The sequence below is a fragment of the Leopardus geoffroyi genome, chromosome B3 (genome assembly GCF_018350155.1).
Source record: "Leopardus geoffroyi isolate Oge1 chromosome B3, O.geoffroyi_Oge1_pat1.0, whole genome shotgun sequence".
Classification (NCBI taxonomy): Eukaryota; Metazoa; Chordata; class Mammalia; order Carnivora; family Felidae; genus Leopardus; species Leopardus geoffroyi.
Window position 1 is genome coordinate 3,825,801 of NC_059337.1, and position 24,768 is coordinate 3,850,568.

At 42.7% G+C, this 24,768-nt stretch overlaps 2 protein-coding genes across 8 annotated transcripts in view; one reads left to right on the forward strand and one right to left on the reverse strand.

The window, feature by feature from the left end:
* Window positions 1–21,162, forward strand: part of HDGFL3 (HDGF like 3) — a 74,862-nt gene extending 53,700 nt beyond the window's left edge. The window contains exons 3-6 of the mRNA XM_045448601.1: window positions 1,080–1,218; window positions 1,798–1,956; window positions 5,907–6,053; window positions 20,082–21,162. Coding sequence (XP_045304557.1) covers window positions 1,080–1,218; window positions 1,798–1,956; window positions 5,907–6,053; window positions 20,082–20,087 — 451 coding nt within the window. The 3' untranslated portion in view covers window positions 20,088–21,162. The remainder of the gene's footprint in view (window positions 1–1,079; window positions 1,219–1,797; window positions 1,957–5,906; window positions 6,054–20,081) is intronic.
* The window catches only part of TM6SF1 (transmembrane 6 superfamily member 1), a 58,524-nt gene that overhangs the window by 6,483 nt on the left and 27,273 nt on the right, over window positions 1–24,768 (reverse strand). For 6 of the 7 annotated variants that reach the window (XM_045448594.1, XM_045448599.1, XM_045448597.1 and 3 more), the window contains one exon: window positions 22,683–22,896. The exons of the other annotated variant lie outside the window; for it this stretch is intronic. In XM_045448594.1, the coding sequence (XP_045304550.1) occupies window positions 22,705–22,896 (192 nt within the window). In that variant the 3' untranslated portion in view covers window positions 22,683–22,704. Of the gene's footprint in view, window positions 1–22,682; window positions 22,897–24,768 lie in introns of those variants that run through there. 7 annotated transcript variants of the gene reach the window in all.

The following is a 24,768-nucleotide window of genomic DNA, read 5'->3' on the forward strand; positions in this document are numbered from 1 at the left end:
GTCAGCCGGGATGCGGGCCTCCGCTGTCTCATTCGCCGGGTTGATGTCACGGGGGGTCATGCCGAAGACGCTAGTGTGAACGCTCCGATCTGTTAGCCAACCGCGGGATTTATTCTCACTGACTTTCTTTTTATGGCTGTGATTCGTGGAAGGTAGGGTTGAAATTGTGTAACATTGTATCTGTTTGTACTTCTGATTTTTTTTCTTGTTTAGTGCCTCGTTAAACACCAATGTGATTTTTTAATTTACAGAAAGAACAGTGAATAATTTGCTAATGTGGTATATAGATTAGCATAAATAAGGCTTAGTTTAAGATGATGATTTAAGTGGTCAAAGGGGACATCTTTAAAACTACCTTTGTGGGGTGCCTGGGTGGCTCAGTCAGTTAAGCTTCCGACTTGGGCTCAGGTGATGATGATCTCACGGTTTGTGAGTTTGAGCCCCACGTGGAGCTCTGTGCTGACAGCTCGAAGCCCGGAGCCTGCTTCGGATTCTGTGTCTCCCTCTGTCTGTACCTCCCCTGCTCATGCTCTGTCTCTCAAAAATAAATAAGCTTTAAAGGTTTAAAACTATCTTTGTAACCAAAAGCCAGTTTTAAAACAAAAATAATTTGGTAATTTAAAAGTAAGATCAGGGGCCTCTGGGGGGCCCAGTGGGTTGAGCTTCCAGCTTCAGCTCAGGTCATATTATCACGGCCTGTGACTTCGAGCCCCACGTCAGGCCCTGTGCTGACAGTTCAGAGCCCGGAACCTGATTCTGATTCTGTGTCTCCTTCTCTCTCCCCCTCCCCCACTTGTGCTCTCTCTCTGTCTCTCAAAAATAAATAAATGTAAAAAAAAATTTTTTTCAAGTAAGATCAAAGCACAGTCTAGAGTTGCTGGTTTATGTAGCCAGCTATCTATTTTTTCTGCTTTGAAGTGTATGTGTAAAACATTTTGTGCTACGTGCCTAACTCAGAGGGTTTATTATACTTTTAACTTGTTTACTAAAATATGCTCTGACACCTTTGTTGATATTGATATTAAAAATATTGTACCTTTGAAGGTCAAATGTATCCTATTTCTAAAATATCTCTGCAGTGCATTTTTAGGTCCCAAAGACCTTTTTCCATATAAGGAATACAAAGACAAGTTTGGAAAGTCAAACAAACGGAAAGGATTTAATGAAGGATTGTGGGAAATAGAGAATAACCCAGGAGTGAAGTTCACTGGATACCAGGTAATGGTTTGCTTCGTTGTTAGATCTCATTTCTTTGGTTTTAACTCTCTTTGGGGTCTTTGTTATATGTCCTCTTATACTAGTAGTTACTCTCCATCTATTTGAAATCAGAATTTAGCTTCGGTAATATTTTGGATTAAATGTAATTCTGTTACTCAAGGGGGTTCATTCAAGTCAAGTGATCACTGGAAAATTGAGGTTGACAGTCCTTTATTTTGCAATCTTAAGAGTAAGCCGAACCCTTTTAGATTAAAATAGAATGTTTTCGGGGCGCCTGGGTGGCGCAGTCGGTTAAGCGTCCGACTTCAGCCAGGTCACGATCTCGCGGTCCGTGAGTTCGAGCCCCGCGTCAGGCTCTGGGCTGATGGCTCAGAGCCTGGAGCCTGTTTCCGATTCTGTGTCTCCCTCTCTCTCTGCCCCGTTCATGCTCTGTCTCTCTCTGTCCCAAAAATAAATAAACGTTGAAAAAAAATTTAAAAAAAATAAATAAATAAAATAAAATAAAATAGAATGTTTTCTTCACAGTGTCCGTGAAAATTTTTCAAAAATGTAATTAGCCAATATCTTGTTATTTCGTAGGCAATTCAGCAACAGAGCTCCTCGGAAACGGAGGGAGAAGGTGGAAATACTGCAGATGCGAGCAGTGAGGAGGAAGGGGATAGAGTGGAAGAGGATGGAAAAGGCAAAAGAAAGAATGAAAAAGCAGGCTCTAAACGGAAAAAGTCCTACACTTCGAAGGTGCCTGAGAACCGTTTCCATTGTTATTAATGTTATATGCACATTCATTAGATGATCTTTAATTCCTCCATTGGGCACATAGAAATATACTAGCTCTGTGGAGCCTCTGCCTCTGGGGACAGTAATACAGCCAAGGGGATAGGACAGGTGACCTTACACGTGAGGGCAGCTGGCTGTGGACCCTTCAAGGCCGACGTGGCACTGAAAATACTGCCGCTCAGTTGGAGAAGGTCTGTTCTTCAGCCAAGGGGACAAGAGCAGGTGTGCCTCCTACGGTCACCTCCAAATGAGCTCTGAAGACTTTAGGAATATAGGAGACTCAGTACGATTGAGAACAAGTCTAGGTAAATATAAAGATACACCCTTAATCTGTCTTTCTGCTCTAAGGAATGTACACATAATACATATAAATGAAGAGAGGACTCTGAAGGAAACAAGTGGTAGGAGAACGTTCTTTAGATAGAGGGCGAGGCCTTTCTGAAGAGAAGAGGCAGAGTTCATACTGAGGCCCGAAGAAAGAGCTGGGGGTGGGGGAAAGGGGCGTGTGTGACAGAGCAGCCCAGATGTGACGCAGGAAGAGTCTGGCCTGGCCTGAATTGGAAGAAGACCAGCGTGGTTGGGGGTCATGACCCAGAGGGAGAGGCAGGCAAAGGCTCAGTCATGGAGACTTGTGCGCCACCTTAAGGAATTTGGATTTATTCCCAGTGTGACGGTAATAGGAGTGACGTGATCCTAGATTTACAAATTGAAAGTCTAGGTTTTTCACAGTAATCCAGACATACAGTTGAACAAACTATGACATTGTAAAAACTGTTCACCTTTAGAAACTGGAAGTAAGATAGATAGATCTTTGAAAACCAGAGATTGGTACAAGTTTCACTATAACTGGTCTGTCACACGATTGAATAAATTACTTCCATTTAGATCTGGTATTTAGTAGCTGGACACCAGACTTGGGAAACTCCTTAAGAACCAAGTCCCAAGACTTTATTCGATGATCAGCATTTTCTTTTACAATCTGTAAAGTCTACCCCACAGGCATACAGGTAAAAATGTATGAATACATATTACTTGGCACCTAATGAAAAACATGGTATTTGCCTTGGATGGGGATACAGTTTGCAAATCACAAAAAAATAATTAGAATTTTCCTTGTCAGACCGTACCTTCCATTGCATTTTTAAGCTGAGTTTTTTTTGTTTGTTTGTTTGTTTGTTTTTTTAATTTTTTTTTCAACGTTTATTTATTTTTGGGACAGAGAGAGAGCATGAACGGGGGAGGGGCAGAGAGAGAGGGAGACACAGAATCGGAAACAGGCTCCAGGCTCTGAGCCATCAGCCCAGAGCCTGACGCGGGGCTCGAACTCACGGACCGCGAGATCGTGACCTGGCTGAAGTCGGACGCTTAACCGACTGCGCCACCCAGGCGCCCCCTGAGTTTTTTTTTTTTTTTTTAGCATTTTGAATTTCACTTAAACACCCAATCGAATTGATTTTTTTAAATTTATGATTGCCTGCTCAGCTGTGCAATGTATTGTACCACCCTCCATTATCTAAGCTACCTGACGTAGTAGCAGCGTTTAATAGTGTGGACATGGGGCTTTTGAGTGTCATTATTTTATTGCTTGTTGTGGTGCCCAGAAGTAATGGGGCTCACACCTAGTGCGGGTAGGTGATTTAAAGCAGTGAAGGGGTAAAGACATACTTTACTTACTGAGGTTTCTCTGTGTTCAATTAAGGGATCATCTTTTTTTGCTTTTCCTTCCAGATCACAACTTTCACAAGCACTTAAGAACCGTGACTTTCTTTTCACTTTTTACTGTTTTATTTATTGTCAAAAGAATTATGCACAAACACAAAGACTTTGGAAGAACGTAAATGGTTTTTCATTTTCAGTATTAACTGAGAACCTAGCACAGTGGTTCTCAAACTTCCACCTGCGTCAGAACCATGTGGAGGGCTTGTTAAAGCACACACTGCCCAGCCTCACCCCCTGAATTTCTGTTTCAGTAGGTCTTGGCTGTGGGGTCTGAGAATTAAAGTTTTAGGTAAGGCTGATGGCTCTGGTCTGGGAACCACATTTAGAGAAGCGCTTACCTGACGTAACCTCCTTGTTGTCCTTGACTTCCCAAATGTTTCCTTTTTTCCGAATATGGTGATCTTTTCTTACCCCTGTTTCTTAAAGTTGAATAATCTTCCTTTGCCACTGAAAAGCAGTGGTTCACAGTGAAAAGCAGATTTGAACATAATTGAAGATTTATGTGTATCTCTTTGGCAGTAAGTATATGGATGATTCATATATGAGCCATCACAGATCCTGGAAAATTATAGGTCAAAATATTTTGCATGCACATTACTGCATAAAGTAGGGCAAATCAGAGAGCCTCACAGCAGAGTAAACTGATGATGGTGCTAAACTACTAGTAATCTTAAGTTAAAAAAACCAAAGGTGGCAACAGTTGGACATAACCAATTCAGGAGCACAGTGATGAAACAGATAAAGGGTCCCTCCCCACAATTACAGGAATTGCCCTGATCTGAATTTGCAGCACAGTAAGAGCTTTTCAGGGTTACCAAATACAGCCTGGGGGCCAGGTTTCTTAGAATGCTGACTGTGGCTCAACAGCAAAACTTGAGGAAAGGCCTGATTCTGGTCTGTGTAATGCCAAATTATAAGGCGTATAAATTCACTCGTGGGGTTACTCATAAGTATCCTTTGTAAGCATTAGAAATTTTAGGGAGTTGTGAATGATTACCTCTAAGAACTGTAGGTCAGAGATTATTATTTGAGAATTACGACATAAAGCAGTTACTCTATTTCAATAGTTATACCGTATTTACTAGGAAAACAAAAAATATTCTGCTTTTTATGTTGTCCTACTTGATCTTAGCTTTAACGGTAGACACTCCACGTTTGGATTATTAAATCTCTGCTTTTCTTTCGTGTGAAAAGTAAAGATGACCTCATTTTAAGTTGACATTTCGGGCTTAGTTGGTAGTTTCAGTTAAGTAAAACAGAAGCAATGTAATTATGTGCTCTATCACAGAGCTAGGAGATACTTTCTCTTTGGGAGTTGTATTTAAAATATTGATTGTCTAAGGAATCTCCAACTTGCTAATTCATTTCTGGAAGACCAAAGGTGACTTGGCCAAACCGGTTTTGCCTCAGCTCTTATTTGCCAGGTGCTTAAAGACTCTTAAAAGTCCTCAAAAAGGACATGTTAGTGAAATGCTACATTTTACTTTCTTAAAGATGCACAGTGGGGCCAGCTTTTGATCCTTTTAATGCTGTTCTGCAAAGCAGCTTTGGCTATAAACTATAATTGTATTTTCGTTTTCCTTAAGCTCATCTTGATTTCAAATGCGTGGTGATAAAAAAGCGGGGCGGGGGGGCTAGTTCCCTTGGGTTCTAAAATAACTGCAATTTAAAAGAGTAAAGTAGTTTATATTACGTGGATCCTGTCAACCAAACAGCTTCAGCAGATTTCTTAACATGAATACTCCTATATCATGTGAGATAGTCCACCTCACTCTGTGGACCTGAGTTTCTACTGTAAAACGACGAGGAAGGACAGGACGGCCTTACGGTGCCTTCTCACTCTCAGCCTCCTAAGGTGGTGTCCATCCAGCTACTGTTTATTCACGAATAGTGTCCTGGGTACACGAACCTTTATGTACTGCTTTTAACATGGCACCGCTGGAGAGGACTAACAGGTCATGTAGTTGCCCTCTACTTCCTTCTCCAGCTTGTTACCCTGAGGCCCAGCGAGGCGAAACGATTCGCCCGGGCCACCTTGCCCAGCCTCGGCACGCCGCCTGGTTGCACTCGTATATCCGGTGGCGGGGCCACAAAGACTGGCCGTGGGTCAGCCGCTTCGGCAGCTCTTACTTGCCCTTGTGCGTCAGGATTTGTCCCTTTGACTCTAACTTCTAACTTGTCCAAACGTTTAGAAATCCTCTAAACAGTCCCGGAAGTCTCCAGGAGATGAAGATGACAAGGACTGCAAAGAAGAGGAGAACAAAAGCAGCTCCGAGGGTGGAGACGCCGGCAACGACACAAGAAACACAACTTCAGACTTGCAGAAAACCAGTGAAGGGGTAAGGACGGCGTGTAACCTCCCTGCCCTTCTAACCTAGAAGATGCTAGAGATCAGCAGTGCTTCACAGTCACTGGTAAACACTGTCCTAGTAGATGGAGAAAGATTCTCAGCCTGACACGTGGATGTGCACACAGCTCCTGGATGAATGATTAGCTGCGTAGAGTCTGAGAACAAAAGAGAGCCAGGTGGGAAGTGCACCTGCCTGTCAGTGTGGAACTCTGTGAACAGTTCATTCTTTTTTAAACTAACTTGAGCAGCTTGAGTCTTGTCTTTTCTTTTTAGTGTTTATTGACTTACTTTGGGGGAGAGAGAGAACACTTGTGCACAAGCAGGGGAGGGGCAGAGAGAGAATCCCAAGCAGGTTCTGCCACTGTCAGCGCAGAGCCCGACCTGGGGCTTGATCTCATGACTGTGAGATCATGACCTGAGCCAAAATCAAGAGCCAGGCACTTAACCGACTGAGCCACCCAGGTGTCCCAACTTGGGAGTCTTTTATTTTTTTTTTTTTTTAATTTTTTTTTTTCAACGTTTATTTATTTTTGGGACAGAGAGAGACAGAGCATGAACGGGGGAGGGGCAGAGAGAGAGGGAGACACAGAATCGGAAACAGGCTCCAGGCTCTGAGCCATCAGCCCAGAGCCCGACGCGGGGCTCGAACTCACGGACCGTGAGATCGTGACCTGAGCTGAAGTCGGACGCTTAACCGACTGCGCCACCCAGGCGCCCTATTGGGAGTCTTTTAAAAAGTAAGATGTGAAATACTGAAATTATGAAATGCCATCTCAGAATTTTACAGTTAGATTTATTTTATTATAAGATGAATGGCATGTCCAAAATAGGAGATTTCATGCCGCTGTTTCTTTCCTAAAAGCAGTTTGTTTGTACTTTAATATACCCACAGGGCTTTAAGTATTTAAGGATTCAAACAACACGTGAACATTGGTATTTGAAGTACTGAAGGGGAAGACTTGTCCACTTTGAATTTTTGTTAACTCTTTTTTAAAGTGTAGTTGCCGTAGAATATTGTGTTCGTTCCAGGTGCACAACAGTGAGTCCACATGTGTAGGCATTACTGAGTGTTCGTGGTGATGGGCCTGGGTACTGTCTGTCATCAGACAAAGTTGCTACCATATTCCTGACTCTCTTCCCTGTGCTGTACTTTATACCCTCGTGACTTACTTGTGTTACAACTGGGAGTTTGTACATCTTAGTCCCCTTCACCTGTGTCACCCGTTTCACCCACTCCTCAGCCCCTCCGCCTGGTGGTAGACAAAGTGTGCCTCCTGTATCTGGGACTCTGTTTTGTTACGTTTGTTCGTTTGTTTTGTTTTTTTAGATTCCACGTAAGTGACATCATATGGCATTCGTCTTTCTCTTTCTGACGTATCTCACTTAGCGTAATATACTCTAGGTCCATCCATGATGTCACCGGTGGCAAGCTTTCATTCTTTTTTATGCCTGCGTAATATTCGCGCGCGCGTGTGTGTGTGTGTGTGTGTCCACGTACGCACCATATCTTTGTCCGTTCATCTGTCAGTGGACACTTGAGTTGTTTCCATATCTTGGCTATTGTCAATAATGCTTCAGTTAACATAGGTTGCATGTTTCTCTTTAAAGTGCTGCTTTCATTTTCTTCGGATAAATACCCAGAAGTGGAATTACTGGTAAATCTGACTTTTTGAAGAACCTCCATACTGTTTTTCAGAGCGGCCGCACCAGTTTACATTCCCACCAACCGTGCACGAGGGTTCCCTTTTTTCCACATCTTGCAACACTGGTTACTTCTTACCTTTTTGATTCTAGCCGCTTCGGACAGGTGTGAGGTGGTTGCTCATTGTGGTTCTGATTGGCATTTCCCTGACGATGAGTGGTGCTGAGCATCTCTTCACGTGACTGTTGGCCGTCTGCGTGTCTTCTGTCCTAATTTCCGTTAACCTGTTAGGTGGCGGGCGAGTCCGCCTTCGTAAAAGTGTTATTAGCAAAGGCACATTTTGCCCCTGGTCCTCTTCTGTTAGTCTTTTCTCTTTCAAGACTAATTGGACAGCGGCAAATCACTTTGAAACAATAATCCACAAAATACATTCTGATTGTTATTCTGTTAGATTCTGGTTTCAGCCGAGTTCTCGACTATTCTTGTCAGTACTGTTTACCTCTCAAGTCCTCCTTCATCCAGTTTTCCAAAATTACTCACCAGTTACGATTCTAACGGCTCCCTTATCCCTCTTAGCCACTCAGCTTTACTCCTGCCTCTGAGGATCTTTCTTCTTTTCACCTCTTCAGTAGAGAGTCCTCTGTCATCACCTTTGCCAGCAGCCCTCCTGGGAACCATCCCTAACAGTCACCGAGGGCCTGAGTACCTGACTCTTGATTTTCTTTTTATCCCACTTGCCGTCCCCACCCCAGGTGGCTTCGGTATGCATACAGCAAACCCCCCACAACTTGTCTCTCCCATGACCAAACTCACTTCTGGCTGCCCTTCCTGTGACAGAGGTAAAGATGGTTTACACCTGTACCACTCAGACTGCGATCTATGGACAGATCGCATCAACAGCACCCGGCAGCTTGTTAGAAATGCAGAAGCCCAGGCCCACGCCCAGGCCTTCTGAGTCAGAATCTATTTTAACCAATTCCCCAGGTCATTTATATGCACATTAAAGTCTGAGAGGCATTAATCTGCACCTTCCTGTTACCAGGCTCCAGAGTGTCGTCTCCTCGTCCTTCCTCCAAGGCCAACCCAGTCATCCTGTACCTTTCTCTTCTTTCTCCTGCCTAGAAACAGTATCAGGCCTCCCTTAACCTCAAACATACCTCCCTTTCCCCACGTACCCTGTTCTTTTCACTTTTCTCTTCATCTCTGAACTTCCCAAAGGAGTTTTCCTTCCTCTCAGCATCCACTTCCTCACCTGCACACACCCGCCTTACTCCATTACACTCGAGGTGCTTTTTCACCATTTCAGTGCGACTGCCCTTGTAGAGGGCCGTGCTGATCCTCTCCCTGCCAGGTCCAGGGTCTTTTCTCGTCTTTATTTTCCCTCTGCAGCAATTAGTGCCGTTACCCCTTTCTCCTCCGGACTTGGCTTCCAGGCCACCTACAACCAGCTCTTCTCAGTCCCTCTGCAGAGCTCCTTCCTTGGCACACTACTCTTCTGAAAGCTTCCCCGCGTCCATCTTATCCACTCTCGTGGTTTCAGCTGTTTTCGATATATTACTGATGACTTCCCACTGTACCTCCTGCATTGTAGATCCATTTTTCTAACCATTTATGAAACCCATTTCTACTTCAACATCTTGAAAGCACTTCTGGAAACACTTGCCATTAGCAGTAGCGACAGCAGCAGAGTCAGAGTCGTAATGGCTCACAGTTTACTCTGTGCCACAGATTGTGCTAAATGCTATCTATGCGTTGTCTCATTTAATCCCCACACAGGGGCGCCTGGGTGGTGCAGTCGGTTGAGCGTCCGACTTCAGCCAGGTCACGATCTCGCGGTCTGTGAGTTCGAGCCCCAAGTCAGGCTCTGGGCTGATGGCTCAGAGCCTGGAGCCTGTTTCCGATTCTGTGTCTCCCTCTCTCTCTGCCCCTCCCCCGTTCATGCTCTGTCTCTCTCTGTCCCAAAAATAAATAAATAAACGTTGAAAAAAAAAAAAATTTAATCCCCACACAAATCCCAGGATGTAGGTGGAGGTCTTATCCGTTGTGTACCTGGGGAAACTGAGGCTGGAAAGATTGGCCCAGGGTCACATAGCTGGTAAGAGCCTGAATGTAGAACAGGAGCCTGAGATCCATTCATTTTTTCATTCGTTCGTTTAAATTGAAGTGCGGTTGACACACAATATTACACTCGTTTCAGGTGCACAACATAGTGATTTGACAAGGCCACCTCGTGCTGTGCTCACCACACAATGCTGTCACAGTGTCATTGGCTGTTCCCTGGCCGTACCATGTCCCATGACTTACTCCATAACTGGAGGCCTGTATCTGCCACTCCCCTTCACTCATTTTGCCCCTCCCCTGACCCTCCTCCCTGGCAACGTTCAGTTTGTTCTCTGTATTTATGGGTCTGGTTCTGTTTTTTAGATTCCACATGTAAGTGAAATCACGATATTTGTCTTTCTTTGACTTACTGCACTTAGTACAATACATCCTAGTTGCGTCCACATTGTCGCAAATGGCAAAATCTCTCTTTATGGCTGCGTAGTACCCCATTGTATATATACACCACCTGTATCCATCCATCTGTCGGTAGACACTTGGTTTGCTTCCATAACTTGGCTGTTAGAAATAATGCTGCAATATAGACAAGAGTGCATATGTCTTTTTGAATTCGTGTTTTCATTTTCTTTGCTAGTGGAATTATTGCATCATACAGTTTTTCTACTTTTAATTTTTTGAGGAACCTCCATACTGTTTTGCACAGTGGCTGCACCAATTTACATTCCCACCAACAGTGCGCAAAGGTTCCTTTTTCTCCACAACCACACCAACACTTCTTGTTCTTTTGATATTAGTCATTCTAACCAGCGTCGCATGATCTCATTTTGGTTTGCTTGCATTTCTCTGATGACTAGTGATGTTGAACCTTTTTTCATGTGTCTGTTATCCATCTGGCTGGATGTCTTCTTTGGAAAAATGTCTATTCAGGTCCTCTGTCCATTTTTTAATAGGAGCTATTTTTTTGGTTTCGAGTTGTATGAGATAGACAGGAAGATAGATAGATGGATGGATAGATAGATAGATAGATAGATAGATAGATATTATATATGAGATGTATAGATATATACGATATTAACCCCTTATCAGATGTATCATTTGCAGATATCTTCTCCCATTCTGTAGGTTGCCTTTTCATTTTGTTGAACAAAAGCTTTTTATTTTGGTCTAGTCTCAATAGTTTATTTTTCCTTTTGTTTCCTTTGCCTGAGGAGACACATCTAGAAAAATGTTGCTACACCTGATGTCCAAGAGGTGACTGCCTGTGTTTTCCTTTAGGAGTTTCATGGCTTCCTGTCTCACATTTAGGTCTTTAATCGCCTTTGGGTTTATTTTTGTGTATGCTATAAGAAAGCGGTCCAGTTTCATTCTTTTGAAGGTAGCTGTTCAGTTTTCCCAGCAACCTTTATTGAGACTGTCTTTTCCCTATTGTATATTCTTGCCTCCTTTGTCAAAGATTAATTAACCATATAACTATGGGTTTATTTCTGGGCTATCTGTTCTGTTCCATTGTTACACGTATCTGGTTTTGTGCTGGTACCATACACTTTGATTAACGTGGCTTTGTAGTATATCTTGGAAGTCTGGGATTGTGGTGCCTCCAGCTTTGTTCTTTCTTAAGATTGCTTTGGCTCTTTGGGGTCTTTTGTGGTTCCATACAAATTTTAGTATTTATTTGTTCTAGTTCTCTAAAAAATGCTTTGGTATTTGAATAGGGATTGCATTGAATCTGTGGATTGCTCTGGGTAGTGTGGACATTTAAAAAACATTATTTTAATGTTTATTTTGGGGAGACAGGGAGACAGAGCACAAGCGAGGGAGGGGCAGAGCGAGAGGGAGACACAGAATCCGAAGCAGGCTTCCAGGCGCCGAGCTGTCAGCACAGAGCCCGACGCAGAGCTCGAACCCACAAAGCTCAGGATCATGACCTGGGCTGAGGTTGGATGCCCAACCGACTGAGCTACCCAGGCACCCCTGGGTAGTGTGGACATTTTGACAGTATTTGTTCTTCTAGTCAGTGAGCGTGGGATATCTTCCCATTTGTTTTTTTCTTCGGTGTTTTATTATCTTCAGAGTATAGGTCTATCACCTCTGTGGTTAAGTTTATTTCTAGGTCTTATTCTTTCTGGTGCAACTATGAATGGAATTATTTCCTTAATCTCTCTTTCTGCTACTTTGTTATTAGTATGTAGACACAACAAATTTCTCTGTTAAACTTGTATCTTGCAACTTTACTGAATTCATTTATTCTAATAGTTTCTTGGTGGAGTCTTTAGGGTTTTCTGTTATGTCATCTGCATATAATGACAGATTTACTTCAATTTGGATGTGTTTGGGTTTTTTTTTCTTGCTATGGCTAGGATGTCACTAGTATGTTAAATAAAAATGGCAAGAATGGACATCCTTGACTTATTCCTGATCTTAGGAGGAAAGCTCTCAGTTTTTCACCATTGAGTATGATGTTAGCTGTGGGTTTTTCGTAGATGGCCTTTATTTGAGTTATCTTCCCTTCATACCCACTCTGTTAAAAGTCAGATCCTTTTATTTTTAACCCATTTTTAATAATATATTTGTTTTATACAAAAGAATATATATGTAATATATGTAAAGTAATAAACATAGTATTCCAATGAATACCAGTGACCCTCCCACTCAGCCCCAAAACTAAAACAGAATCATAACTTATATCTAATTACATATTCTTCCCTTGCCCCATCTTCTTCCTACCCAGAGATAACCACTAGTGTTGTATTTATTATTTCCTTTCATTTTCAGAATTTTAACTCCTATCTAACATATAGGTATATATTTAAATAATATATTCCTTAGTTTCTCTCATTTTTGAGATTTTTTTTCCCTTTGAGACAGATGCTTTTATTATCACTATGTTACATATGTGGAAATCAGGTACAGAGAAGTTAAGCCGTTTCCCCATCATGCCGCTGATGGATGGCAGTGCTGGCATTCAGAGCCAAATAGACTGAGTCAAGAGTCCATGCTCTTAATCCCTGCACCATACTGCCAATCATTTGAGATTTTTTTTTTTTAATTTTTTTTTTTTAACGTTTTATTTATTTTTGAGACAGAGAGAGACAGAGCATGAATGGGGGAGGGGCAGAGAGAGAGGGAGACACAGAATCGGAAGCAGACTCCAGGCTCTGAGCCATCAGCCCAGAGCCCGACGCGGGGCTCGAACTCACGGACTGCGAGATCGTGACCTGGCTGAAGTCGGATGCCCAACCGACTGCGCCACCCAGGCGCCCCTGAGATTTTTAAGAAAAATGGTGACATTTACGTACTACCATGCTTCCAAGAGTCCTTCACGTGGTCATATATAGAAAGGTTTATTCACCTTTCACGGCAGCATAATACTCAGTTTTGTGACTCTCATGTGTTGCTGGGCTCAGCCTCCTGCTTGCCTCCTGGCGCACATAGGCAAGAGGTCCCTGAGGGATATAAACCCAAACTGGACACGGCAGCTCGTGAGTTCGGGTCTTTAACTCTACAAGATAATGCCAAGTTACGTTCTTAAGTGTTCGGACCGCTTTGCGCACCCACCTTCAATGCACGAGTTCCCTGTGATGAACGTGTCACTGTCAAACTTGAAAGTTTTGCTCGTACAGTGAGGATAAATGATAGTCTCCACGCAGTTCTTTGACTAGTAGTGAGGTTGAGTTTCTTTTCAGATTTACCTACCACCCATGTTTCTTCTGCCGTGCGGTGCTGGATTTTGCATTTTTGCCCATTTTCCTGTGGGATTTTTTGCGTTACTGATCGGTAGGACTCCTTCACATATTCTGGACTCTAACTAATCGGGTTGGTCATGTGCATTGTAGGTGCCTTCTCCACATCTGTGGCTTGTCTGATTTCTTATATACCTTTAGGTGAACAGACTTACTCTGTTTTAGTCAAATGTCTCAAACTTCTCTTTTTGTGGTTAGCATTTTTCTCTTGTTTACGAAGCCTGTCCCTTTCCCAAGATCAGAAAGGTATGCTCCTGTATTTCCTTTTTTAAATCATAAAGTTTTATTTTTAGCATGCTACTGTTTAGTCCATCTGGAACTGATTTGGGCACAGTACGAGGTAGGGTCCTGTTGCCTTTTTCCCACAGTGTCACCATTTGAACCATACCATGTATGAAGTTGTTCCTCCTTTCCTCTCTGGTCTCAGTGTCCTCTGTCATATAGGCATGGCTGTCTGTCTGGGTTCTCTGTTCAGTTCCTTTGGTCAGTACCATGCTCTTCATAGTGATAGCAGCTTTATAATGAGTGCTGATGTCTCGTGGGGCCAGCAGACTAATCTTGAACTTCTTTTCAAGTATGTAATAGTCACAGTCCAAGATAGAAAAGCAAAAAGGGTTTTTTTCCTCAATGGGAGAATTTACAGCACACGTTCTGGTAAGAATGAGTCAAATGAGGAATGATCGCACAATGACCACGTAGGAAAGAGCTGCGCAAGCAGTGCTCCTCGGAAGACAAGGCACAGGACCTAGTGCATGTGCGGGGGGGCTGCCCTGCTTCCCCCACTGCAGGGGGGAGGCAGGTAAGCGGGCACTAGGGGTGAGAGCTTGGAAGAGTCCTCACCTGACCGCGTCCGTTTTCTTAGGAAGCAAGGTCAGCATCTGAGAGAGGTAACGGGAAGAAGTGTTGGAATTTCGAGAGGCAGGAAATGGGACCTCGTAGGCACTTGGAAGAGGTGGAGTCCAGCTACAAAGAGAGCTGGAGACACCAGTGGTTGCCGCTGACAGGCAGCTGGTGCTGGTGTTTGCACGGACAGTTCATCCTGTGAGCACCGTTCACAACACAGTCCCCTTGACTCCTGCCTGTAAGAGGCCAAAGAAGCCCCAAGTTCTTCTGACAACCTAAAATGCTTCCATAATTTTGCCCCCAGAACGGTGACCTCAAACCATATTTGCAGATACAGTGTCCCCCCTTATCCACAGGAGACATATTCCAAGACCCCCCGTGGATGCCTGAAACTGTGGATGACACGAACCCGGCGTATGCTGTTTTTTCCTACATGCGCGCACCTAAGATACAGCTTAACGTATCAGTTAGGCATAGTGAGAGGTTAATAACGGTAACTCAGAATAAAATAGAACAGTTGTAGCAATATACTGTAGTCAAAGTTAAGTGAACGTGATCCCCCTCAAAATATCTTCCTGGGCGACACTCACCCTTCCTGCTCGATGAAGGATGAGATAAAGTGAAGGCTACTGCTTCCTGACCACACTTGACCAAAGAAGGCAAAACCGCCCATCGGGGGGGGGGGGGGGGGGGGGGGCTGCTGCACTCCCAGTGGTTGAGAACCGCCTGCCTGAGAAATAGCCATGGGGGTGAGTGAGGTAGGGCGGAGAACGAGCTCTCTGGAGGGGAGAGCCGAGAAACTGAGGGGTCAGAGTTTTGGAAAGACCGTCTACGTGGAGAGACATCCCCAGTGATTATAATATCGAATGATGGTGAGGCAGAGCTGAAATCTGTAGGGAGTGACCCCAGGGGTCCGGAGATGACTGCAGGCAGGAGAGGGGGTGGTTCAAGGTGAGGAGGGTTGGGTGAACACCGCCTCCACCGCCGGGCCAGCAGTGCAAGAGCTGTGGCCGAGAAAAGAGGTCACAGGAGAAGCAGCAGCACGATCCCTAGGGAGAACCTTTCTTGTGAACAAGTTGGGGGGCAGAATACCTGAGAAACGCTTGTGGGGAATATGGAGATTTGCTGGTGGCTGTGGTGTCCAAGGGGCCTAGTGGAAGAGACTGCGGAACCTGGGTGGAAGCAGGAGAGCGTAAGGGACGAAGTCATAGGGGCGCCTGGGTGGCTCAGTTGGTGAAGCGTCCGACTTCGGCTCAGGTCGCGATCTCACGGTTCATGGGTTCGAGCCCCGCGTGTGTCCTTCAGATCCTGTGTCCCGCTTTCTCTGCCCCTCCCTCACTCATGCTCTCGCTCTGTCTCTCAAAAGTAAATAAAAACATTAAAAAGAGAGAGAGAGAGAGAGATGAGGTCATAGACTAACATGTACTAACCTGACCGGATGAGAGTCTAGGAAGTGACATGCTCAGGAGCCCATCTGTGGTCACTGAGATAAGCCTAAGGACAGAAGGATAAAAGGCTTGATAGTCTCGAGGTGTGGGGGTGTTGAGGTCACACGTATTGGTAAGGGTTCTTACTAGGAACCTGCAGAGTTCTGGGGTCCCCCTTCAGGCTCTGTCCTCACTGCTGCCAGGGGAAGCACAGGCAGAAAAGGGCTCACGTGGAGCGTCCCTTGTCGATTCGCGGGGCACGACGTGGAGGTTACTACTCTTCACGACCCAGGTACCGTGCACTGATTGGCTCGGGGCTGCTGTGTCGTTTATCTCCACGTAACAAATTACCTCAAGACTTAGGGCTTCAAGTAGCATTTATTGTCGGGCATTTTCCCCTGGATGAGGACCCCAGGCAGGCACAGTTTGTTGAGTCCCTCGTCTCAGGGTCTCTCCAAGGCTGCAATTAAGGTATTAGCAGCCGCTCAAATCCTTTTGAGGCTCACTTGGGGGTTGGTCCCCTTCCAAGTTCACTCAAGTAGTTGTTGGCAGGACTTAGGTCCTCACTGACTTTGGCCAGAGGCCCTCTAGGTTCCCTGACACATTTGCCTCTCTATAGGGCAGCTCCTACGTGACAGGTAGCTTCATCAGCAAGAGAGAGAGAGAGAGAGAGAGAGAGCGCTTGCAAGACAGAAGCAGGGGAGGGGGTCACACAAGGGTATGAGGACCAGGAAGCAGGACTCATTGCAGTGCCAGAAAGTTGCCCATCCCCAAACCACAGATAACAAAGAGATTGAAACTGTCTTGGACCAGTCAGGCTCTACCCCCCTTTCCCCCCCACTGGAGCTAGAGTCAGGTCCTCGAATCACAAGGCCACACAGAGTAGCAGGGAAGGGCAGAGGACAGAGTAAATATTGGGAGGACACCTGCCACGGTCACCATAACCACCATGGCCATGCTTTTCTTCTTCGGGCTCTGGACCCGCTTTCTTTAACAGAGGGCCAGCTACTCTTGCCCTCGAGATTGAGTCCAGACTCCTTACTGCAGCACGCAGTGGCCTTCGCACTCTGGCCCCAGTTTATCTTTCCGGCTTCAGCTCTCACCATTTACTCTCATTTCTTCAAAGCCAGGGGTTCACCAAACTTCTTGGTCTCAGGACCCCCTTGATACTCTTGTAAGCAATTGAGGGCCCCAAGAGTTTTGTTACAACCATGGATATTTATTGAATCGGGAATAAAAACAAATTTTAAAATGTTAATTTAAAAAATTTATTCATGATAAAAATATTCATTATTTAACATAAATAACACATTTTTATGAAAAAGAACATGTTTCAGAAAGTGTTTTGTTTTGAGAAAAATGACATTGTTTTACATTTTCTTTTTTAGTTTTTATTTAATTTTTAGTAATCTCTATACCCATGGGGCTCAAACTCATGGCCCTGAGATCAACAGTTGCACACTCTACCGAGTGTGCCCCCCACGTTGTTTTACATTTTTAAAAATTTCTCTGTTTGGCTTAATAGAAAGGGCTCTTACATCGGTCTCTGTACTCAGTCTCTTGCAATATGTTGTTTTAGTTGAGGCCTCACACAGACCTGTAGTTGAAAGTGGAGATAGGAGTGAGTATCTTAATAGTTTCTCCAGATCATTGCGAATATTCTTTGGTATTAGACCAGCTCTGTAAGTGGTAGTTTCTTAAAGGTTAGTTGCAGTGTGGAATCTGAACTTTTCTGTATTCTGTTAGCTTAAAATCCATTGGACAGTCTGGCACTTTGAATGACTTTTACCCATTTGGAAAATGCTGGTTTCCTGCATTATTTGGGTCTTCCAAATATTTCATCATGAAGTATTTTTAATCACATTTTTTAATATTTATTAATTTTGAGAGAGTGAGAGTGTGCACGAACTGGGGAGGGGCAGAGAGGGAGGGAGAGAGAGATTCCCAAGCGGTCTCCACACTGTCATCTCAGAGCCCTACTCAGGGCTCGAACTCACAGCCCATGAGATCATGACCTGAGCCGAAATCAAGAGTCAGATGCTCAACTGACTAAGCTACCCAGGCGCCCACAATCACGTTTTTAAATATCAAGTATATCTTGTCAGAAAAACCTTCACTGGGAAATTTTGATCATGGAGGGTGTAAGTTTTCCAGAATTCTAAGTTTCACTTGAAAGCTTGAATGTTATTGTTGGCAACAAATACTGCCATTTGTCTTCCTTGATGTAATAGGCTCATTTCATTTATTTCTGACAGAGTGTCTGAATAACCATAGTTTATCTGCCATCATTTTCTCAAGTGAAAATGGTGCTCCAGGGAAAGATCCTAGGACTTCTACTTACTGTCTCCTAACTTCTGCTGTGTTTGGGCTGTCCTTCAGCTTTGCCTCCACCCTGCAGCCTCTTAATGTGCCTCGAATTCAGATGCCTCAAGAGAGAATCTGATTGGAGTAGTCAGCCATTGTCTGCTGAGGGTGGCTTGGCACAGAGCACGGCAGCCAGCACATAAGGAACCACTTCCGGCTGCTTCCTTGGAAGAGACTTCCTGTCTCTAGTCAACACCCCGAGCTCCATGCCCAGAACGTATACCATTATGATTAGCAAGATTTTTTTTTTTTTGAGAGAGAGCGAGAGAGTGAGCGTGCACAAGTGGGGAGGGGTGGGTGATGGGGAGAGGGAGAGAGAGAATCTTAAGCAGGCTCCATGCCCAGCACAGAGCCAGACATGGGGCTTGATCCTAGGACCCTGAGATCATGAACTGAGCTGGAATCAAGAATTGGACACTTAAGCCCACTGAGCCACCACCCAGGCGCTCTAGCAAGATACTTTTTTGATGCACAGATGCAAATAGAGTGATTATGGTATGAGAAATTTTTAAACATGGATTCATAATTTGCTTTTAAGCACTTATTGACAGCACCTTATTTAAAGACCAAAAAGTTCTCCAGGTCCTTAAAGTTGTGGTTATATTCTGGTACCACTGCTACTTTGTTTCGGGCACGAATTCTATTCTGATGCTGCTGTGGGACCATCTGTTTCAAAAATGTTTTTCAATGTGGATTGAGTAGTTGTTACTATGAATTTTCTACCAATGGAAACATAGATTTTATTGCTTTTCACATTGACATTAATAAAAAGACACTGTTAAATAAATGTCTTTGGTTAACAATTTTTCATTGCTTAAAATGGGTGTCTTCCTCCTTCACAAAGGAGGAAAATCCTCCAAAGGCTATAAGTATAATGTATCTAGTATTTTTGTCAATAAATAATTAGGAGTCACTAGTCCCTGTATTTTGCAAGTTCACAGATTTTAAGTAGATTTTTATTATTTTTTTAAAGTTGGCTGTCTCATTCTGGTAGGAGCAGAGCATGCCAAGAGAAATATATGTCTGGCATCTTGAGGTTTAGTACCTTTTCCTCTTTACTGATACGTGGTATAACGAACACTATAGATTTCGGCCGTATACTTGAGAACCTACCCATGAGTGAGCACACTCCTTGCTCACAGGCAAGTTTGTTCCCTCGGTGAAGGAAAAAGAATGGAAGCAAGGTGTTTTAGGAAAAACTAGTGGGGCCTGAGTTCCCTCTTTCACTCATCCCTTGAGAGCATTACGAGGGGGTTAATGTATTTGGGTTAATGATGAAGAAAACAAAAATAGCCTCCCTATGAGGAAATGTAACCTGACACAATTTAAAGTAGGACCCAGATTGAAACATCATTCTTTTAGGAAGTGGAAATACTTTGTCACACAGATGTGCCATCTAAATTTTAAAAGAAATCTCGACTTCCTTTCTCTTCATACGTCTTGATTTTGTTAACACTCGTTATTTCTTCCAGCCGCATGTCCCAAGTAATTAAGTTATAATACATGATAATTTGCATACATTCCAAATGCTTTTTAAATTTGAAGCAGCTTACCTTTCTAACACTACAGTCCTCACAAAGATGGGTTATCTCAATTTCTCCCTGGACTTTACCCCAGCAATACACATTGTCCTGAGTTGTATAGAGTGCACACTACTCTGGGCCCTGCCAAACAGTGGACAACGCGTGTTGTTTCCTTTTTTTTTTTTTTTTTTTTTTTTTTTAGCGGGACACTAAACATGCCCCAGCGCTTCCTCCAGGTTATTGAACTGACAGGTAGTAGGAAGCAAAGCCTCACGGGCTATTCTTGCTAAGTATTATTTCCACTGCAGTACAGATTAGAATCTCAGAAAATCCCAGCTATATATATAGGTATGGATCGCTTTTCTTGTTAATATCCTAAGTCATCTAAAGGCTTGTTTTCTTTTTTTTTTTTTTCAGACCTAACTACCATAATGAATGCTGCATATTAAGAGAAACCACAAGAAGGTTATACATTTGGTTGTCTAATAATCTTGGATTTGATATGAACCAACACATACTCCTTGTTGTCATTGACAGAACCCCAGTTTGTATGTACATTATTCACACTCCTCTCTGTTGTGTTTGGGGGAAAAAAAAGACATTTTAGCCTTTTTTAAGGTTATTTAATTTCATGTTATTTGGTTGCATGAAGTTGCCCTTAACCACTAAGGATTATCAAGATTTTTGCACAAACTTCTACATGTCTAGGATCCTTTTATCAAGGCGGCTGTGTTCATCATTCTCCTGCCTTGACTCCACTATCACCAGAGGCTCAGTTAAAGATAAATTAGCATTTTCTTAAAATGACCACTCCACATAATGCTTAAGGGATTTCTTCTCTGTGACAGAACCCAGGAACCAGTTCCTAAACACATAACGTTGGCATATTGAAGATAAAATTGAAATTGTCCTTCAGTTTTGAGGCCATGTGTAAAGTTTAACCATATTGTAAAATATCTATTCCGTATTAGAAATAGCTAGTCAACAGCTTATACTTCTCAAACTCATACTGTTATGTACACAAACTCAGTTTTTATATGTGAAGTTAGTGAGTCCTTTTGTGTTATTCCAAAATAAAGGCAATGATTTATTTTTTCCCAATTCCAATACAATTTGAGCTAATCACTCAAGGTGGATACTTTACATTTTAAAGCTGGAATCAGCAGTAGCCCTATGGGAAACCAGACAAAGCATTGACTTTTAAATGAACCATTGTTTTCTTTTGGAGCTAGAATTAGAATAGTTGATACTCATCCACAAACCATTATTATGTGTACATTATTGTTGCTATTGTGATAATAGAGAATTTTATTTATTTTTATGCCAGCTTATATTGTGAGAGCTCATTTAGTCAATTTGGGTTTTATCAATCCTGTTATGCTTGTCCTTGGACCATCTTTCGCGTATTCGAGGTTTGTAGTTGAAAAGTTTACTGTAAAAAAAAAAATCAAAAACAAAAAAATGTATTGTTTTTACAGAATAAATTTATTGGAATGTGTACTGGGAGTAAGATTTGAGGTTGTAAACAACTAAGTTAGTGTAATTTGGCTTTATATATGTAATGTGAGGTATTAATGTAATTCGTATATTAAAGCAAAAATTGTTAACAGCAAGTTGACAAGCGAATCAAGTGCAGGTGAGGGTTTTCTTTTTTTTTTTTTTCCTTTTTTTTTCTTTTTTTTTGAACATCGGGGTTTTAGGTTTTTTGTAAACATGGGGGAGGGAGAGGAATGGCTACATGATGGCTTGCACGTCTCAGATACTATTTACCAGCTCAGTGGACCCTAAATGCGCACACCTGACATTATCCATGCGTTGACTTGGACTCTGTTTTCTTTTTGTTTTCTTATTTTGGTGAAGAGCTAAATAAATAACATGAAGAGAAAATGTGAGAAGTTCTAAGAGCCCAGGGCCATTGACGATGGTGGTGATGGGATTACGATTATGGCAGCCAAGGGTATGAAAGCACCAGTCTACCTACCCCTCTAAGGCTCTGAGAAGGCGGCTAGTATTTCTGGTTTGTTTCTCTCATGTAGCAAATTGTAATTTTTCTCTATACTCATCATTCCAGATATGAAAAGTTCATTAAAAGATACTAGGGATGCCAATCCAGTTCTTTTTCCTTGAAGAGTACTTTTTAACTTTGAATACTTTACTTTAATTGTAAATTACTGAAATGTAATCAGTTCCTCAAAAGTCCTGTTCATTGCTCACACTAAAGCATAAGGAGAATGTAGCTGACATTTTGAATTGGAACACGTAACTGACAGATTTTTAGAATAAAAATCCTAAAGACTACAAAACTGCTTTTGGAAAAAAAATACAAAATGTTTCAAATTCGTTAAGATTTGTTTTCATAAAAGGCCAAAAATAGTTTATTAAAAATATACACAGAAATACAATAGAAATATTTCCAGTCACCAATAAGACAGGTATTCATTAAGGGTACTGATAAAGTCATCGATCCCTCCTTAGCCATTTAGACTCACAAAAAATTTTTTATTAAAAGCAGTGTTTATAACAGCAGTGAATAATATACTTTCCTTGGGAAAACATTTGTCAAATAACAAACATTTTAAAATAATGTGATAATTTGCTTTTTATATTGAGGTTGATAATGATGCATATATATCTTATATGCAAAAAGTATTTTTCCTGTATGTATCTGCTGTTCTAAATTCCTTAATATGCACAGGCCATATTCACTTCTGAATACTTTCATTTTCGTGCTCACTATTGTAGGAGCTAAATTGTATATGTTTACAGTTATATTTAATATGTGCAGACAGAATATTGAAATAGATGGTCAAGTTACTCACAAATAATTTTGAATAGATGTCTTTAAACTGTTTCTCAACTTCACTTATCCTTCAAGAGAAGAAAATTTACCCACACAATACCATGTGAGAGCTCACACATACAGTGCGGAGCCCGAATTTACATATTTTTAAGTATTGCTGTATGGGAAGGGAGTAAAATGGGACAGAAGATCAGTACCAGGAATAAAAGTCAGTCATCTAGAGAGGAAGAAATAATACTTTTATTCAACTTTTTCATCTGCCTTTGTTTTTATAAAGAACTCTGGTTTGTAGACACAACGATAGGCCAAGAGCTGAGGAAGAACTCCATATGCTATGTTTAATGCTAGAAAGAGGCTTTTCGCTTCTTCAGGGACTCTGTAGACATAAGCGGTTCTAGCATGAAGAGAAGCACCGATGTGAGAAAACTGAGCCTGTTGCATTTAAAAAAAAGGGGGGAGGTCAGCATGAGCTCTGTGTTCAGTCGGATTCACAACGTGTTCTGGACGATTCATTCAGACCATGTTTCCTGTGCCCTCAAAACCAGCACTTTCAAACAATCCACAGTCTTCAGGATTTCACTGAATTCAGGACCAGTCTTAATGTAACGAGTCAAATAAAGTATACCTTCCTTAGCTTGGCTTTATCATGCCATGCAGTGCCCCTTACCAGACATTAGTGGCTCAATTTAAAAGAAAAACTGAACAAAATCTCCGTTTTGTTTTTTGGTTTTTTTCCCCCTGATTTGCATTCTGGAGATCCTAAACACTCAGGCACTCAGTTGTGGCTTCCTAAGTGTGTTCGGCAAAAATGAAGTACAGAGCTTAGAAAGCAAAAATATTTTTATATAGCCGTTTAAAGAGAAGCAATGGGGACCTCAGCTTCATTAATCAGTCTTTTCACCTATTCCTTGGAACAAGAGCCCAAAGCCCTTCATTACATGTTTTTTGTTTACTTCTTCACGTTTTTGTTGCTTATGCAACTTTAAAAACTACTAAGGGTTGTCTCGTCGGTAAGGTTGTTACCAACGTGGGTGAGGGTAGGATTATGGTTGCTCTTTATAAAATGGCATGTGTACATGCAGGCGACCTCTTCGTACCAAGTTCTCCTTTATTTAGGACAGCTTGTCACCATAACCTGAGACCAGTTTCCCATTTGTACTTAAGTACTTGTTCATAACATACATTCAGAATGTATCTTGTTTGATACTTTTCATAAGCACAGGGAAAAACTGTATTAGAAAAGGCTTCTGTGTGAGGATTTCCTCAGCATTCTCATGTCCTTACAGAACACAACCCTGCAGTGTGTGTTTTCATATCTTACTGAAATCCACGCTGTACGTGAATAAAGGACTGGAAATCTAAATATAAGAAGTGATGAATTATTAGTTCATCAGGATCAAAGTGGAAAGAAGTCACAGAATCCAAGAATGAGAAACTAAATAATTCGCTTTAAATACATACAAGCTATCTTACATTTCCTTCCGTATGAAACCAGTTTATTCTGCGAAGTGGTTAACAGACAAAATTCGGCTTTTCCATGACAAATAAAGGATGAGCTTTCACAAGTGGCACTTGTATGGATTTGTGTCCATCGCAGGTATTTTAACAGATTGCTGCTACGTCCTGGGACCTCTGGTACAGTCTCGCTACTCTCTGGAGATAAGCGGTCAGTGTGATGTGTCGCGAGGACCACAGAAATAGCCTGTGTACGCCCTCCGCCTCGTGCTCCACGAGGCTCGGCAGGGGCTCTGCCCTCAAGCACGGGTCCCCCAGAGCAGGTGCCGAGCAGAGCCCAGCAGATGGGAAGCGTCCCATCTCTGGGCTCTGGAGACAAGACCTGGAGAGTCCGGGGCCTTCGAGAGGCTGCCCCGGGGGGCTGCTCTTGGACAGTCCTGGGAACACGGAGCAAGAGCGTGGCCCCTGTCGTTAACCCTATTTCTCCCTAGAGCCTCTTCTGAACAGCAGTGATTTTCTGAATTAATATAACCAAACTTCTGGACTAGGGGCCCGGTTTGAACCTTGATTTTCAAAAATGTGGGTTTGGTGTCTCTATAGACACATGTACTACGTCACAAAAGTCACCACGTTCGGGGAAATGCCGACCGTTCTTTGAGAGACCGAGTGATACGAGCAGTCGTGCCTACTTGCACAGGGGAACCTGCACCAAGTCAGTGATTCCGTAGGCTCTCTTCCTGCACTGACCAGTGCAGTTAATACCTCATGTTCAAAATCAGCAAAAATCATTGGCAGCATTCCAAAATGGTCATGTCCTTAGAGTAGACTGTAAGCCCACCGGGCAGGTAC